The sequence below is a fragment of the Pongo abelii genome, chromosome 10, assembly GCF_028885655.2.
Source record: "Pongo abelii isolate AG06213 chromosome 10, NHGRI_mPonAbe1-v2.0_pri, whole genome shotgun sequence".
Lineage (NCBI taxonomy): Eukaryota > Metazoa > Chordata > Mammalia > Primates > Hominidae > Pongo > Pongo abelii.
Window position 1 is genome coordinate 102490614 of NC_071995.2, and position 13902 is coordinate 102504515.

Here is a 13902-nt window from a genome sequence, read left to right on the forward strand (position 1 = left end):
CCCAGCCTCGAAAATTCTGTTCCTACTGCCTGGATGACTCTTCTCCTCCCTCTCTCCCACTACTAGTGAGCCACCTCTCATCCTGCAGATCCAATTTCAGCATCACTTCCTGAGATGCATCCCCAATCCACGCCCCTCCATCTGACAGATCAAGGTCACCTGTTAGTACTTGTATTTTCCCATGATAGCACTTTCCCCAACTGTAGTTAAGCCATTGTGTATTTAGTTGTCTAACTGCTGTCTCCATGGTAACACTTTCCGCAATTGCAGTTAAACTGTGTATTTAAGTTGCCTGACAGCCTTCTCCCGCAATGTGAGCTCAGGGAAGGCAGTGTTGGTCTCAATGGGTCTGGTTTATTGTTATACTCCCAGGAACCAACATAGAGATTGTCACTTAATAGGTGCAGTAAATATTATTATTAATAAATGAATGACAAGAATATAAGTAATTAACATTCAAATGCCCTTAATAATCAATACTTGCACTTCTAAAGTGGGAGGGTAAATCTGAATTAGCTAAGGCATTTCCTCTATCCTACATTCATTCACTTGGCAAGTGTTTATGAGTACCTGCTAAGTGCCATCCACTGTTCTAAGAGCATGGTATACAATGGTGGAGAAGACAGATCATGTCTCTTCTTTATAGCAAGAGAGATGAAAAAAAAACCCTAGTGAACAGATAAATGAAAAAAAAACCCTAGTGAACAGATAAATATATAATTTCAAGTAGTAAAGTACAGGTTGAGTATCCCTTATCCAAAATGCTTGGTACCAGAAGGGTTTCAGATTTCTGATTTTTTTAGATTTTGTAATATCTGCATCACGCTTACCAGTTGAGCATCCCTAATCCCAGAACTCCAAAATCTGAAATGCTTCAATGAGCATTTCCTTTTTGCATCATGTCAGCACTCAAAAAGTTTTAGATTTTGGACTTTTGGATTAAGTATGCTCAACCTGTGCTATTTACTTTAGTACCTTAGAGGGTGACAAGGGTAAGGGTTAAATTCCATAAGATGGACAGGGAACTCTTCACTGCACGTTTGTGGACAGACTTTAGACAGCCTTGATGAGCTGTAAACAATTTTCAAGAGTTTCCAAAACAATTTCCTAAATAGAACAAGCCAAGCCCATTAGAGGATCACTGGCCCCCAAGCCTTCCTCAGTCTTGAGTCTCCACTTCCCTACAGGAGAGAATTTCCTTCAAATCAGCACACTGACTCAACTCTCCCACCACTGTCTGTTCTTCTTGTTTATCTCCCACTCCACACACCTCCTCTGTCCTGATGCTTCCTCATAGCCCCTCTTGGCAGCTCTCAATTGATCCCCTTCACATCCTATTTATTCCTACCTCTGTTTCCGTAGTTTTCCCACCTAGAATTGCCCCCTTTCTCTGACAATCTATGCCCTCCACTTCCTAAAGGATCCCTTCCAAGAGATTTTCCTTGAACATCCTCTTGTTACTGATCATGGTCTTCCTTCATACTTAGGCATGGAATATTAACTCTGTTGAGGACCTTAAAGAATGCAACACGCTTATTTTACAGATGGGGCCCAGGGACAGACTTGGGCCAGAGGCATTGTGACTTGCTGCAGGTCACACAGCTGATTATGGCCAAGATAAAACCAAAACCCAGTTCAATCCCCTCCAGCCAGGCTATGCTTTAAATATTTAATGTGCTATATTTTTTATTATAGGTTTATATTGCCACCTAACAACAAAAAAAAATAAGTTGCTTGAAGTTGAAGACAGAAGTTATCTTGTTTGTATTTGTATCCTGCAGAGCACTTAGTACAATCCTTTAAGCATGGGCAACCTAGTGTCCATCTATTTGTCTCTTTATCTGTTACTGCATCCAGAAAAGACCAAGACAGATTTTTACCAAATTTAGAAGGTATGTTTGGGATGAATTAAAATACAAGCCACATGGCATTCATAAAAGTCACATTGGATAACCTAGGGGACCACTTCAAAGTGATGGGTATCTCCCCTGCAGGGCACCCAAGGATCTGCCCCACAATGGAGACAAGCTACAGACAAAGGAAGCAAATATTAATAGTAGTTTCGTATATGAGCCACAATCCAAAGTCACAAAGGCAGATGCAAGCAATCATTTCAGTTGCCTTCATGTGGGTGGCTTCATGCTATGTACATCAAGTGGGTAGTTGGGGGTTGGGGGTATGGATTGTTTTCCTTTTCTTTTCTTTTTTTTTTTTTTTTTTTGAAACAGGATCTCACTCTGTCACTCAGGCTGGAGTGCAATGGCAGGATCTTGGCTCACTGCAGCCTTGACCTCCCTAGCTCAAGTTATCCTCCCATCTTAGCCTTCCGAGTATCTAGGACTACAGGTGCGAGCCACCATGCCCAGCTAAAGTTTTGTATCTGTTGTAGGGATGGGGATTTGCCATGTTGCTCAGAGGCTGGTCTCAACTCCTGGGCTCAAGCAGTTCTCCCACCTAGGCCTCCCAAAGTGCTGGGATTACAGGTGCAAGCCAGCACACCCAGCTGAATTGTTTTTCTTTATAGGGTAAATTATTCTCCCAAACCACCCCAGATCAACAACCTAGCTGGGTAAGATAATACCACCATATCATTCTGATATGCATTACAAGGTATAAAGTACTTGAAGACTTGCTGAATAAATGCAGTGTAATTATATGTATACCATAGTATGCATAATTATACATGTATATTATATTATACATAGTATAATATAATCCAACTCCCATCAAAAATACATAGCTATTGACCTCAAAGTGAACTGCTTTGAAGACTAACGTTTGGTAACACTTTTTACTGCAGAGGACCTAAGACATCTTTAAAAATGATTAATGGTGAGGAGTCCCAACAATTTGCAGCTCTGGCTTACTTCTTATTTTACGGAGTCCACTCAGGCACATTTCCATTTAGATAGAAAATTTCCATTAAAGGTAGGAAAACTAAAAATACCTGTTACATGTTGAAGGACAGCTGGTTCAGAGGTCTCCATAAACAGACTAGTTTCCCTCCCTCCACTCTTGCCTTTGTGTACCGAAGATATTGATTTGCTCTCACCATTCACCAATTGAAACCACAGCACACAAATCTCACATTAGCAGTTGGATTAACCATCTACAATGTTCCTGTGGGCCAGAAGTGGGCCTTATATTAAAGGAATCAACTTCAATCAACAGCAGGAGATAACGGCAAGAAATAGCAGCAAGAGATGACTCCTCACATAAAAATGCTTGGTCTAACCACCGTGAGTATTGACTGCAAAACTGAAATGTAGACTTATTTAAGAAGTCACAAAAAAAAAAAAAAACACTGCAATTGCTATTATTACAGATGCCTTCATATCTGAAAGTAAATGAATATATTATCCTCCCATCACAGACCAGACACGAAAACTGTTACATAACAGAATATTATATGAAACAATCAGATTAAATATACTAGTTCTTTCTCCATAAACTTTCTCTACATTTGTATCTGTATTTTCTGTTTGTAAAACTGCTTCAGCCTAGAAATATTTAGTGAAAAAAAAAATGCACACACATATTCCCATCTACACATTGAAAATATTCTTTCCTACAGATATCAGGCATTTAAAGCTTTTTTCCTCTTCAGCAAGTGACCACCCTGAAAGCAATCATGTTTTCTTGTAAAACAGATGATAAGCACACAAGCTGGGAAAAGTAGCTGGTTTAGGTCAGGGTTTCTCAACCTCAGCACTACTGACATTTGAGAGTGGATAATTTTTGTTGTGAGGGCCTTTCCTGGGCATTGTAAAATGCTCAGCCACATCCCAGGCCTCCACCCACTAAATGACAGTAGCATTCCCATCTCCCAACCTCCCCCCTCAGCTCCAGTCATGACAATCAAGAATTTCTCCAGACTTTCGTCCTGGGGGGCAAAATCACCCAGGTTGAAAATTACTCGTTTTGGTTGAAGTACAGATAATGCCCTGTGGCAATGAGATGTCAGGACCCCTGATAGTGTTTTGTTTTGTTTTGTTTTTTTGAGATGGAGTCTCGCTCTGTTGCCCAGGATGGAGTGCAGTGGCGCAATTTCGACTCACCACAACCTCCGCCTCCCAGTTCAAGCAATTCTCCTGCCTCAGCCTCCTGAGTGGCTGGGACTACAGGCGTGTGCCACCATGCCTGGCTAATTTTTGTATTTTTAGTAGAAACAGGGTTTCACCATGTTGGCCAGGCTGGTCTCAAACTCCTGGCCTCCAGTGACCTCGCCTCGGCCTCCCAAAGTGCTGGGACTATAGGCATGAGCCACTGTGCACAGCCGAGACCAATGTCTTACAGCTAAAATCAAGGGTGGGCCCTTGTGAAAAGCCATCTCGTTATTTCTGGTCACATGTTACTTTAGCATCACAGATGAAAAGGAATGGAAAGCTATTCATATACAGTAGAAACAATGTCTTAGGACAGAAGTGGAAGAAAGGTGGGAACCTACACTGACGGGGGAGGAGTGTGGTCAAGCAAGGAGCTCAGCCTACAAAAGAATGAAAAATGGGATGGAAACGATTTTAAGAGATACCTATCCTACTAGGAGAACATAAGTAGGTAGCAAAAATAGTTTAAAGTTTGTGAAACAGGAGTTGCTTGGTTCAAAAATGGAGACTTTTAAAAAATAAGCAAAGTATGAGGTGAATCAAAGGGAAAAGTCACCTGCTTATAACAAATAGATGAGCGTGATTACCTAATTTACACAACGTATCGCTGAGGCTGATGCTCAGCTGCTTCCTGAGGAGTGAGGACTTGGCCAGAGTTTCTGCATTTTCCTTTATTTTTATCACTTGTTTATAACATTTAAGTACTTGCTTCCTTTGGGATCTAGAAAAGAGAAATTTAATTTAAGTTTGCATCAAAGAAGGCTGGCATGCATTCGTTCATTCATTCAACAAACATTTACTGAATGCCGGTGCTAGGGCTAGGGAGCAAAGATGAGTATGACTAACACTTGCCCTCTGAGAATTTCTTTGAGGTAGGAGGGGAGACTGGAGAGCGAAGCAGGAGTCCACCCACAAAGGACCTTGAGTGTAAACCTAAGGATTTTGACTTTAACAGTGAAGAGTTTTCATTAAGAGCCTGATATGATCAAATGCACATTTTAGAATCTGCCTGGGCAGAAGTGTGGAGGACACACTGAAACAGGTGAGGCCACAGACAGGGAGACCAGTTAGGCTGGAGGAAGAAGATCGATGAAGGTCTGAGCTGACACAGTGGCCACAGGTGCGAAGGGAGATTTGCTAGGGCGTGGTGTTGCACTGGTTGTGGTGGTGCTGATGCTGGGGGTGCTGGGGGGCTGCTATGTGTGCAGAGAGTGATGTGGTTAAGAGCTCAAGCTCTAAAGTCAGGCAGATGTGGCAGTGGGCCACAGTGGTCAGGTTCAGGGGCTCTTCAATCAGACTTCCCAGGTGCTAACCCTAGCCCCGCCACCTAAGAGGTGGGGAGCAAGCATCTCAGCCTCCTAAGCCTCAACTTTCTCATGTTCTCATGGGGATAATAGACTGGGCACAGTACTTCATGCCTGTAATCCCAACACTTTGGAAGGCCGAGGTGGGAAGATCACTTGAAGCCAGGAGTTCAAGGCTGCAATGAGCTATGATCACACGACCACACTCCCACCTGGGTGAGAGAGCAAGACCCTGTCTCAAAAATAAATAAATAAATAAATAAATAATATATAGATAGATAACAGAGTTGTTATGGGGATGAAATGAGAAAATCAGTGTAATGTGTCAGCACAGTGACTGATGATAAACATTGCTAAGATGTATCGTTAAGATGATGCCACGGTGTCTGCACCAAGTGAGGTGGGAGAAGGAGAATTCCGTCAGGGGGTGAGGGTGTATGTGTCCAGTCTTGAGCACATTGACTCTGGAGTGCCAGTGGAATACTCAAGTGAAGACGTCCAGTAAACAGATGGAAGCATATGGCTGCTGCTGCTAACAGAGGCCTGAGAAGATGGAGACAAAGAGCACTCACCTTACAGAACAGCAGCTGAAGGCCTGGGTCCTGGTAGGGCTGATGTACTCCATCTGAGACTAGCATAGAGCCCAAGAACCAAACTCAAGAGGATGCTTATGTTTGGGCAAGAGGCAGGGAGAGAAAAGGAACCCACAAAAGAAGCTGAGCCGACTTGATCACCCAGGAGAGTGCAGTTTCAACTCTGTCAAATGCTTGGGAGGAGAGGGCCAACAAGGTCAAAAGTGCAGAGGACACTTTGGGGTTGTTTCTGATGACTTTCATAAGAGGAGACAAAACGGAGCTGGGTAAGGGAAGAAGTTCCTGGGCTCTATGCTCGTCTCATATTGAGCACATTAGCCCCACCAGGGCCCAGGGCTTCAGCTGCCATTCCATAAGGTGACTGTGCCAAGGATGCTGACCGAAGGATAACTACAGATGGATGGGCAAATGGTTGGGGGAAAGTAGATGACAATCATTTCACTAAGAATCTGTCACTCTTCCTCTAAAAACATTTTGTTCACTCTTCTCTGATCTGCTTTCTTAACTTTAATTTTTTAATTTGACCTCATTTGTCCAACCCTACCCCAGACCCCTTCTACAAGGCCCTCAGGATCCCATGGATCACTTCTGCGGTGCATGAGTGCTGTCTCAAGGGCCCCTGGCCACCAGGGCAAAGGGTCTGCACATGCTTGAGAGGTGAGTCAAGTTACACAACAAAATGTCTCCTGGTTTGAACCAACGTGAAAGACACAGTCACCTAAGGATAACCTTCAACAAGGAGATGGCTGGCTACTCCATTGTTTCGAAGGTTGGCTGTTGACAGTGAGGCCTGGAGGAAGCCATCCATGTATGGTCATCAAGGCTGGCCTTGCGGAATGGCCCGGCAGTACTCAGTGTCTCGTGATTTGGGGTGGGGCAGCCAGGCAGGACAGATGACTCAGTCAGTATGCTATGTGTTTAGATTTTTCTTTTACGAGGCAACAGTTCTACAGTCAAGCTTTTTGCTTCTGTAAAGAAAGTCCTGTTCTCTGCTCACAGCGCTGGTTTTAATATGAGTAAGAGGAGGTGTATGTGGTGTCAAGTGCCTCAAAAAACACCTGCTGGGGAGCAAAATAATAAAATACGAATGACTCAATTTATCAAACTCTTTTAGTGTGTGCCAGGTTCTCTGCTAAGCTCTTTACATATAGGATCTCTTAATCCTCACAAAGATCCTGCCAGGAAGACACTGTTATTTCCTTCATTTTACCAAGAAGGAAATGAATGAGATATCAAGATGTTAAGTGCTTGACCTTAACAGTAACTTCTCACTGTTACTAACTGGCAGAAATGAAAGGTGAACTCAGGCAATCAGACTCCACAGCCCACCATCTCACCACTACTATATAGCACCCACTGTTGTACCCTTAGGTCCTCCCTTAATTGGGCTACTCTTTAAAAGGTAGTTACCCTTTAAATGACTTTTAGAAAGGGTTAATACTGATTTGCACTCAAGTGTTAAGAGATGACCAATATCCTAGTCTTCCTGGAAGCAAAAGCAGCAAGAGGTCACCTGCCTGGTGGGAGGAAAATGACTTGGAGGAACGTGGGAAATGGAAATGGAAAAGCAAGCCAGGGAACAGGGAACTCTCACCTTATGGAACAGCAGCTGAAGCCCTGGGCCCTGGTGGGGCTGATGTGCTCAGTCTGAGACAAACACAGAGCCCAGGAAACGAACTCAGGGACAGTAGGAAAGAGGGACTACCAAAACAAAACCTCCCAACTTCATAATGTAGCCTAGAGCATCCCTAACCATCCAGGCAGCTAAATCGGCTATGGAAGCAAGTGTGTGCATGGCTCTCTGTGGGTTCACAACCTTCTCTCATAGCGAACCTGCCAAGAGAAGTAGCGTTCAGCCCTGGCAGATGCTCACACTCAGTCGGTCTGGAAGGTGGCACCTACCAAGTGTGTTTTAAACTGAGATGTCTTGTGTGAGGCACTGAGGGGAACCCCGCACATTACAGGAGAATAAGAGGACTCCCTGAGCAAGGAGAGGTGGCTGGTGAACATGACCTGAGGCATTGGAGGCTCTGGTCTAGGTCTTGCAGAAGAGAGAGCAGGATGGTGTGGTATCACAGACAATGGCCATGGCTGAGGGCTGCATAGAGACCCAGAAGTAAAAGCATCTTCCTCACAAGGCCTATGAGTGGCACTGGGAACCACTCACAACCACATTGTACTCCTACGTCCTTTCTCTACTGCCAGAACCTCCACACCACTTGTGAGCCAAGAGCTCCTTTTACTTTTGTTTTTTTGAAACGGGAGTCTTGTTCTGTCGCCCAGGCTGGAGTGCAGTGGCACGATCTCAGCTCACTGCAACTCTACCTCCCAGGTACAAGTAATTCTCCTGCCTCAGCCTCCCAAGTAGCTGGGACCACAGGCGCACGCCACCATGCCCAGCTAATTTTTGTATTTTTAGTAGAGATGGGATTTCACCATGTTGGCCAGGCTGGTCTCAAACTCCTGACCTCAAGTGATCTGCCTGCCTCAGCCTCACAAAGTGCTGGGATTAACAGGTGTGAGCCACCATGCCCAGCCCAAGAGCTCCTTTTGAATACATTATGGTGGGGTGAATCCCCAGGCTTCTGAGCAGGGCTGGAGCCAAAGAAGTATTACAAGAGTTACCCCTGATGGGTAACCCCAGACCTCCCTGCCACTGGTAGGGACACTTATGGCAGGGAGATAGGAAGACACACTTCTTGAAACATTTCAGAAAAACTTACTTTTTACTATCTCTCTGGGGAAAAAATAGCAAATCCGCTAAAAATTCCATAACTTCTCCAACCAGCATGTTTTTCTTGCCAAACAAGCTTTTCCTGATATTTAAGCACTCTTGAAGTTTCATTGTTGCAAGAGAGGTATTTCCAGCAACTAACCTGAAAATAAAAACACATGTGCGTTTTTTACTGGGCGTGTTGGTTACACTCATTGTGCAATCAAACATAATTCTCATAAACATATTGGATTTTATATAAAAAATCTGTCCTGGAAAATATAAAAAAGAGCAATTTATAATAGCAGCGAGGCAAGAACTTCAAAGTGATTTATAAGAAATTTGTACATCTTTATAAAGAAACTAGAGAGCTGGGTGTGGTGGCTGTTGCCTGTAATCCCAGTTACTTGGCAGGCTGATGCAGGAGGATTGCTTGAGGCCAGGAGTTCAAGATCAGCCTGGGCAACATAGCAAGACCCCATCTCTAAAAAAATAATAAATAAATAAATAAGCCAGGCATGGTAATGCATACCTGTAGTCCCAGTTACTTGGGAGGCTAAGGCAAGAGGATCACTTGAGCCCCGTTCAGTGAGCTATGATTGCACCACTGCACACAAGCCTGGGCGACAGAGCAAGATCCCTGACTCTTAAAAAAAATTTAAAAACTAGAGCACTATTTTCACCCTCAGCACTACTGACATTTGGCTGTATAAATCTTTGTTGTGGGGGGCTGTCCTGTGCATTGTGTGATGTTTAGCAGCATCCCTGGCCCTTACGTACTAGTTGCCAATAATAATCCCCCAAGACATGACAATAAAAATGTCTGCAGGCATTGCCAAAAGTCCCCTAGGTGGGGAAGGGCCCAAAATTGCCCCTGGCTGAGAACCACTAAGCTAGAGAATAAAAACGTTAACCATCAGCATTTCTTAACTAAATCAATTAGGAAATGGATGAACAGGTATAGGTTAAATATCTTAATTGAAAGAATGAAAGCTAGTACAGAAAACAAAACAAAAAAAAATTTAATACATGTTTACATTAGAACACCTTCGATGTATTTCATGGTAGCTTGATCACGGGGATTGTTATCCAGTAAGTTGGAAATTTCAGTTGCATATTCCAAAATGTGGTTTTCTTTTAAGTATTCTTCAGATGCTGACTTTGCCAGGTTGTTTAAAACTCTGACTGCAGGGAATAAATTGGCAAAGAATATGATGCTTAAGGGTTTTCTTTTTTCCATAAAAGAATTAAGATGTCAATAGGCATGGCATTTAATATCATTTCATCACTGGCAATAGGCAGGTTTTTCTTAATAAATCCACTACTGACATATACTGCATGGAGGCTGGTTTTCATGCGACATGTTTGTGTATGCACAGCAGTTTTAGAGCCAAGGAGCCAAGACAATAGATTGAAACCTATTTCTGAGTTTGTTGGCAAATGAACAGGTCAGAAATAGAGTGAAAATATGGATACAATGAAGCCAAGGTAACTGAGCCCTACAGAAGGCAGCCAGTACAGTCCTGCAATAAGACACAATAAAACTATACAGCCTTATAACAAGAAGCACACGAATGAGTCTCACAAACCCAGTTAATAAATAATGGATTGTACCTAGATATGCACTGCCTTGGGAATGCACTCCCTGCAAAGGCCCTGTAATTTTGTTGCTTTATTGAGAGTTAAATATTTTGACAATAATACAGACTCCTAAAGAGTAGAAAATGATTTTTAAGCCACACTTTGTTATGGGAAGAGAAAAAAAATAATTGTTTGGGCTGAATTGAGTTCCCTCAAAATTTGTATGTTGAAGTCCTAACCCCTAGTATCTCAGAATGTGATAGTATTTGCAAATAAGGTCCTTAAAGAAGTAAGTTAAAATGAGGTCATTAGGGTGGGCCCTAATCCAATATGATGGGTGCCCTTAGAAGAAAAGGAAATAAGGATGGACACACACACACATACATATGCTGAGAAAAAACCATATGAGGACACAGGGAGAAGGCAGTCATCTGCAAGCCAAAGAGAGAGGTCTCAGGAGAAAAACAAAACAAAACAAAACAAAACAAAAAAACCCTGCTGACACCTTGACCTTGGACTTCTGGCCTCCAGAACTTTGAGAAATGAGTTGCTATTGTTTATGCCACCCAGGCTGCAGTCCACTGATTGTTATGGTAGCTCTAGCAGACTCATAGAATAATGGTCCGAGAAAGTGTTATTAGAGCATTGCTGGCAGCACAGAAGAGCAGATGTAACTCCTTGTGCTATGGAATTCAGGCTTCATTAAGAAGGATTAGCATTAAGGTATCAAGTAGCATCTCTTGCCATCATCAGTAGTGCCTAATTCATTGCCCAGTGCCCACTGTAGGCGTCTCTGTCTTCCTCCACCCAAGGCCTCATGCTTTGCACTTGGACACCAGGGCAGGACAGTCACATAACTGGTCACTCTGTGTCCACTCTTACCCAACATGTAATCCATTCTCCATGCAGCAGCAAAAGTGATCTCAAGACAGAAATCAGAGGTGTCATCCCCACCCTAAGTCCCTGCAATGGCTTCCCTTTGCACTTAGAATAAAATCTAAACGCCTGCCCAAGGCCCAAAGCCCAAGACCCTGCACAATCAGGGTCCAGCTGCCTCCTGCTCTTTGCTCACTGAGGCTTCCTTCCACTTCTAGGACAGGCCCAGCCCTCCCCCATCTCATGCTCTTCCCTTTACCAGGACTGCCCCCTCTCTCACCACATGTGGCTCCAATAGTCCACTGGGTCTCAGCTTCACTGTCCCCTCCCCAAAAAGGCATCTTGATCTGCCTTTCACAAATATTCCCCCTACCAACACACACACACACCAATGCTCTAGCTCTATTTCTTGTTTGCATTTATGACAGCTTGCAATCATTTCATGGGTTGGCTCACTTATATTTTCTGTAGCACCTCCTTTAGAGGGTAGAGTTGGTGCTCCTGCCTAGACCACTTTTCTGGACTCAGCATAGCACCTGGTGCATGCAGGCACTTGGTAAACAGCTCTTGAGTGCGAGAATGCTGGTCAGGGTGGAATCCTCACTCCCACCTCTTCATCTGCTTGCTGAAGCCATAAGCCCACACCTAACCCTTGTCAGGGGACCAGAACTACAGCATGCTCCTATCAAAGCTGCCACAAATGACTTCCTGGCATCCCATTTCACCAGGTCCCCGCTCCCCTACCCCTGCTGATTTGGTCTCCTTGGAAAATTAACACATATATATACCAAGCCATGGTGGCCTGACCCCTTGGAACTCAGCATTTTGGACTCTTCAGCTGCCTCTGGAGGCCAGGCCCAGCTCCCACATAAGTGGTCCTGATTGCCACTGTGCCACATAAGTGGCCCTGATTGCCACCAAGGTCCCAGCATACCTGTGACCAGGCTTGCCTGCATTAGGACAACAACGTGGAAGCTAGACTCTATATACCAAGGATTAGAGCTTCATAAATGTCTAGAAGAAATTCTGTACAACAAGGAGTTGCCCAGACATGCTCTGGGGTCAGACAGCCCAGCTTGGACACTCAGCTTCAGATTGATAGCTGCAGGAGCTGATGTAGTTTAAGTTATTTAATCTTTCTGACATTCAGCTATACATGCTGTATGAGGTATTTTTGAGGATAAAAGAGATCATCAGCATAAAGCACACAGTAAGCACTCAGTGAATGATAACTATCACTACCAAAGTGAACTTGCAGATGAGAACCTTAGAGAGGGTAAGTAGCTTGCCCAAGGCAACCTTTGATCTTCTAGCCATGGGGCAGAATTGCCCGAGGCGACCTTTGATCATCTAGCCATGGGGCAGATTTCAGAAACAGCTGCAATTCTCTACACTAGTCTTTACCCAACTACCTTTTGCCACACTATGCTACTCTGTACTTCCTCCTATCAAGAGGTGGACACAGCCTGGTGACTTGCTTTGGCCAAATGAATGTGGTGGAAAGAGGCATTGTACCAGTTCTGAGCCTAAGTCTAGGCTTCTGCTCTCCCTCTTGGAATCCTGTGAGCTGCCAAGTGAGGAGGACCAGGCTGTCCTCCTGGAGGATGAGGAACACATGGTCCAGCCACCACTGTCATCCCAGCCAGACAACCACCAGACAACTAAGTAAGGTTAGACCAGCCAGCCCCATCAGCCCTGCCAGCTGACCTCAGATGTTTGCCCGGGCCGAGCCCAAATCTGTTGAGCCCACCCTGGACCAGTGGAATCCCCCAGCTGACCTACAGGCTCATGGCAAATATAAACATTGTTTTAAGCCACAGAGTTTTGGGATGGTTTTTTATGCAACAAAAGCTAATTCATACAGCCATGTAAGTGTGACACACGTCTAGAGACTTCTAGTCTGACTGTAAATGAGTGAGTCAAAATTTCTTAATACCTTAATTCACTAAACATTCTTTGTCTCTGCTATATCAGTGGTATCACAGTGGCCTCAGGCATCAAATACTGGAGAAGAAAACATTGGCTGCCATTCATCAATTAGTACCTACTTATGTGCCAGGCACCATTCTCTGTGCTTTCCAGCCTCCTAACGCTTTTAGTCTCACAATATGTAATGTGGATGCTATTTTTATCCCTACCTTATAAATATAAAAACTGTGACCCAGAAAGTTTAAGTAATGTCTCTAAAGGCACAGAGAGCTAATAAGTGAAGAAAAGGGGTTTAAACCCAGAAAAGTTGGTTTCAGAGTTGAACCATGATGCCCTCACCTTACTGCTTGAAGCTTCCTTCTCTGAAGCTCACCCTAACAGACCATGACACTCTAATAGGTGGTCCATCAGAATCAGGAACACTTTATGTTCAATCCTCACATACCCACCATCCCTCCAAAAACACCAAGTAGACTGGGCACCATGACTCATGCCTGTAATCCCAGCACTTTGGGAGGCCGAGGCAGGCAGATCACCTGAGGACAGGAGTTCGAAACCAGCCTGGCCAACATGGCGAAACCCCATCTATACTAAAAATACAAAAATTAGCCAGGCATAGTGGTGGGCGCCGGTAATCCCAGCTACTTGGGAGGCTGAGGCAGGAGAATCTCTTGAACCCAGAAGGCGGAGGTTGCCGTGAGTCAAGATCGCACCACTGCGCTCCAGCCTGGGTGACAGAGCGAGACTCTGTCTCAAAAACTAAACAAAACAAGACAAAAACACCAAGTAAACAAAACACA

The 13902-nt window shown here is 44.1% G+C and overlaps 1 protein-coding gene across 1 annotated transcript in view; it reads right to left on the reverse strand.

Annotated features, from left to right (window-relative positions):
• LOC100450758 (putative tetratricopeptide repeat protein 41) overlaps positions 1 to 13902 on the reverse strand; it is a 72325-nt gene that overhangs the window by 8901 nt on the left and 49522 nt on the right. The window contains 3 exon segments of the mRNA XM_024256549.2: positions 4694 to 4827; positions 8727 to 8879; positions 9754 to 9901. Of these exon segments, the coding sequence (XP_024112317.2) occupies positions 4694 to 4827; positions 8727 to 8879; positions 9754 to 9901 (435 nt within the window).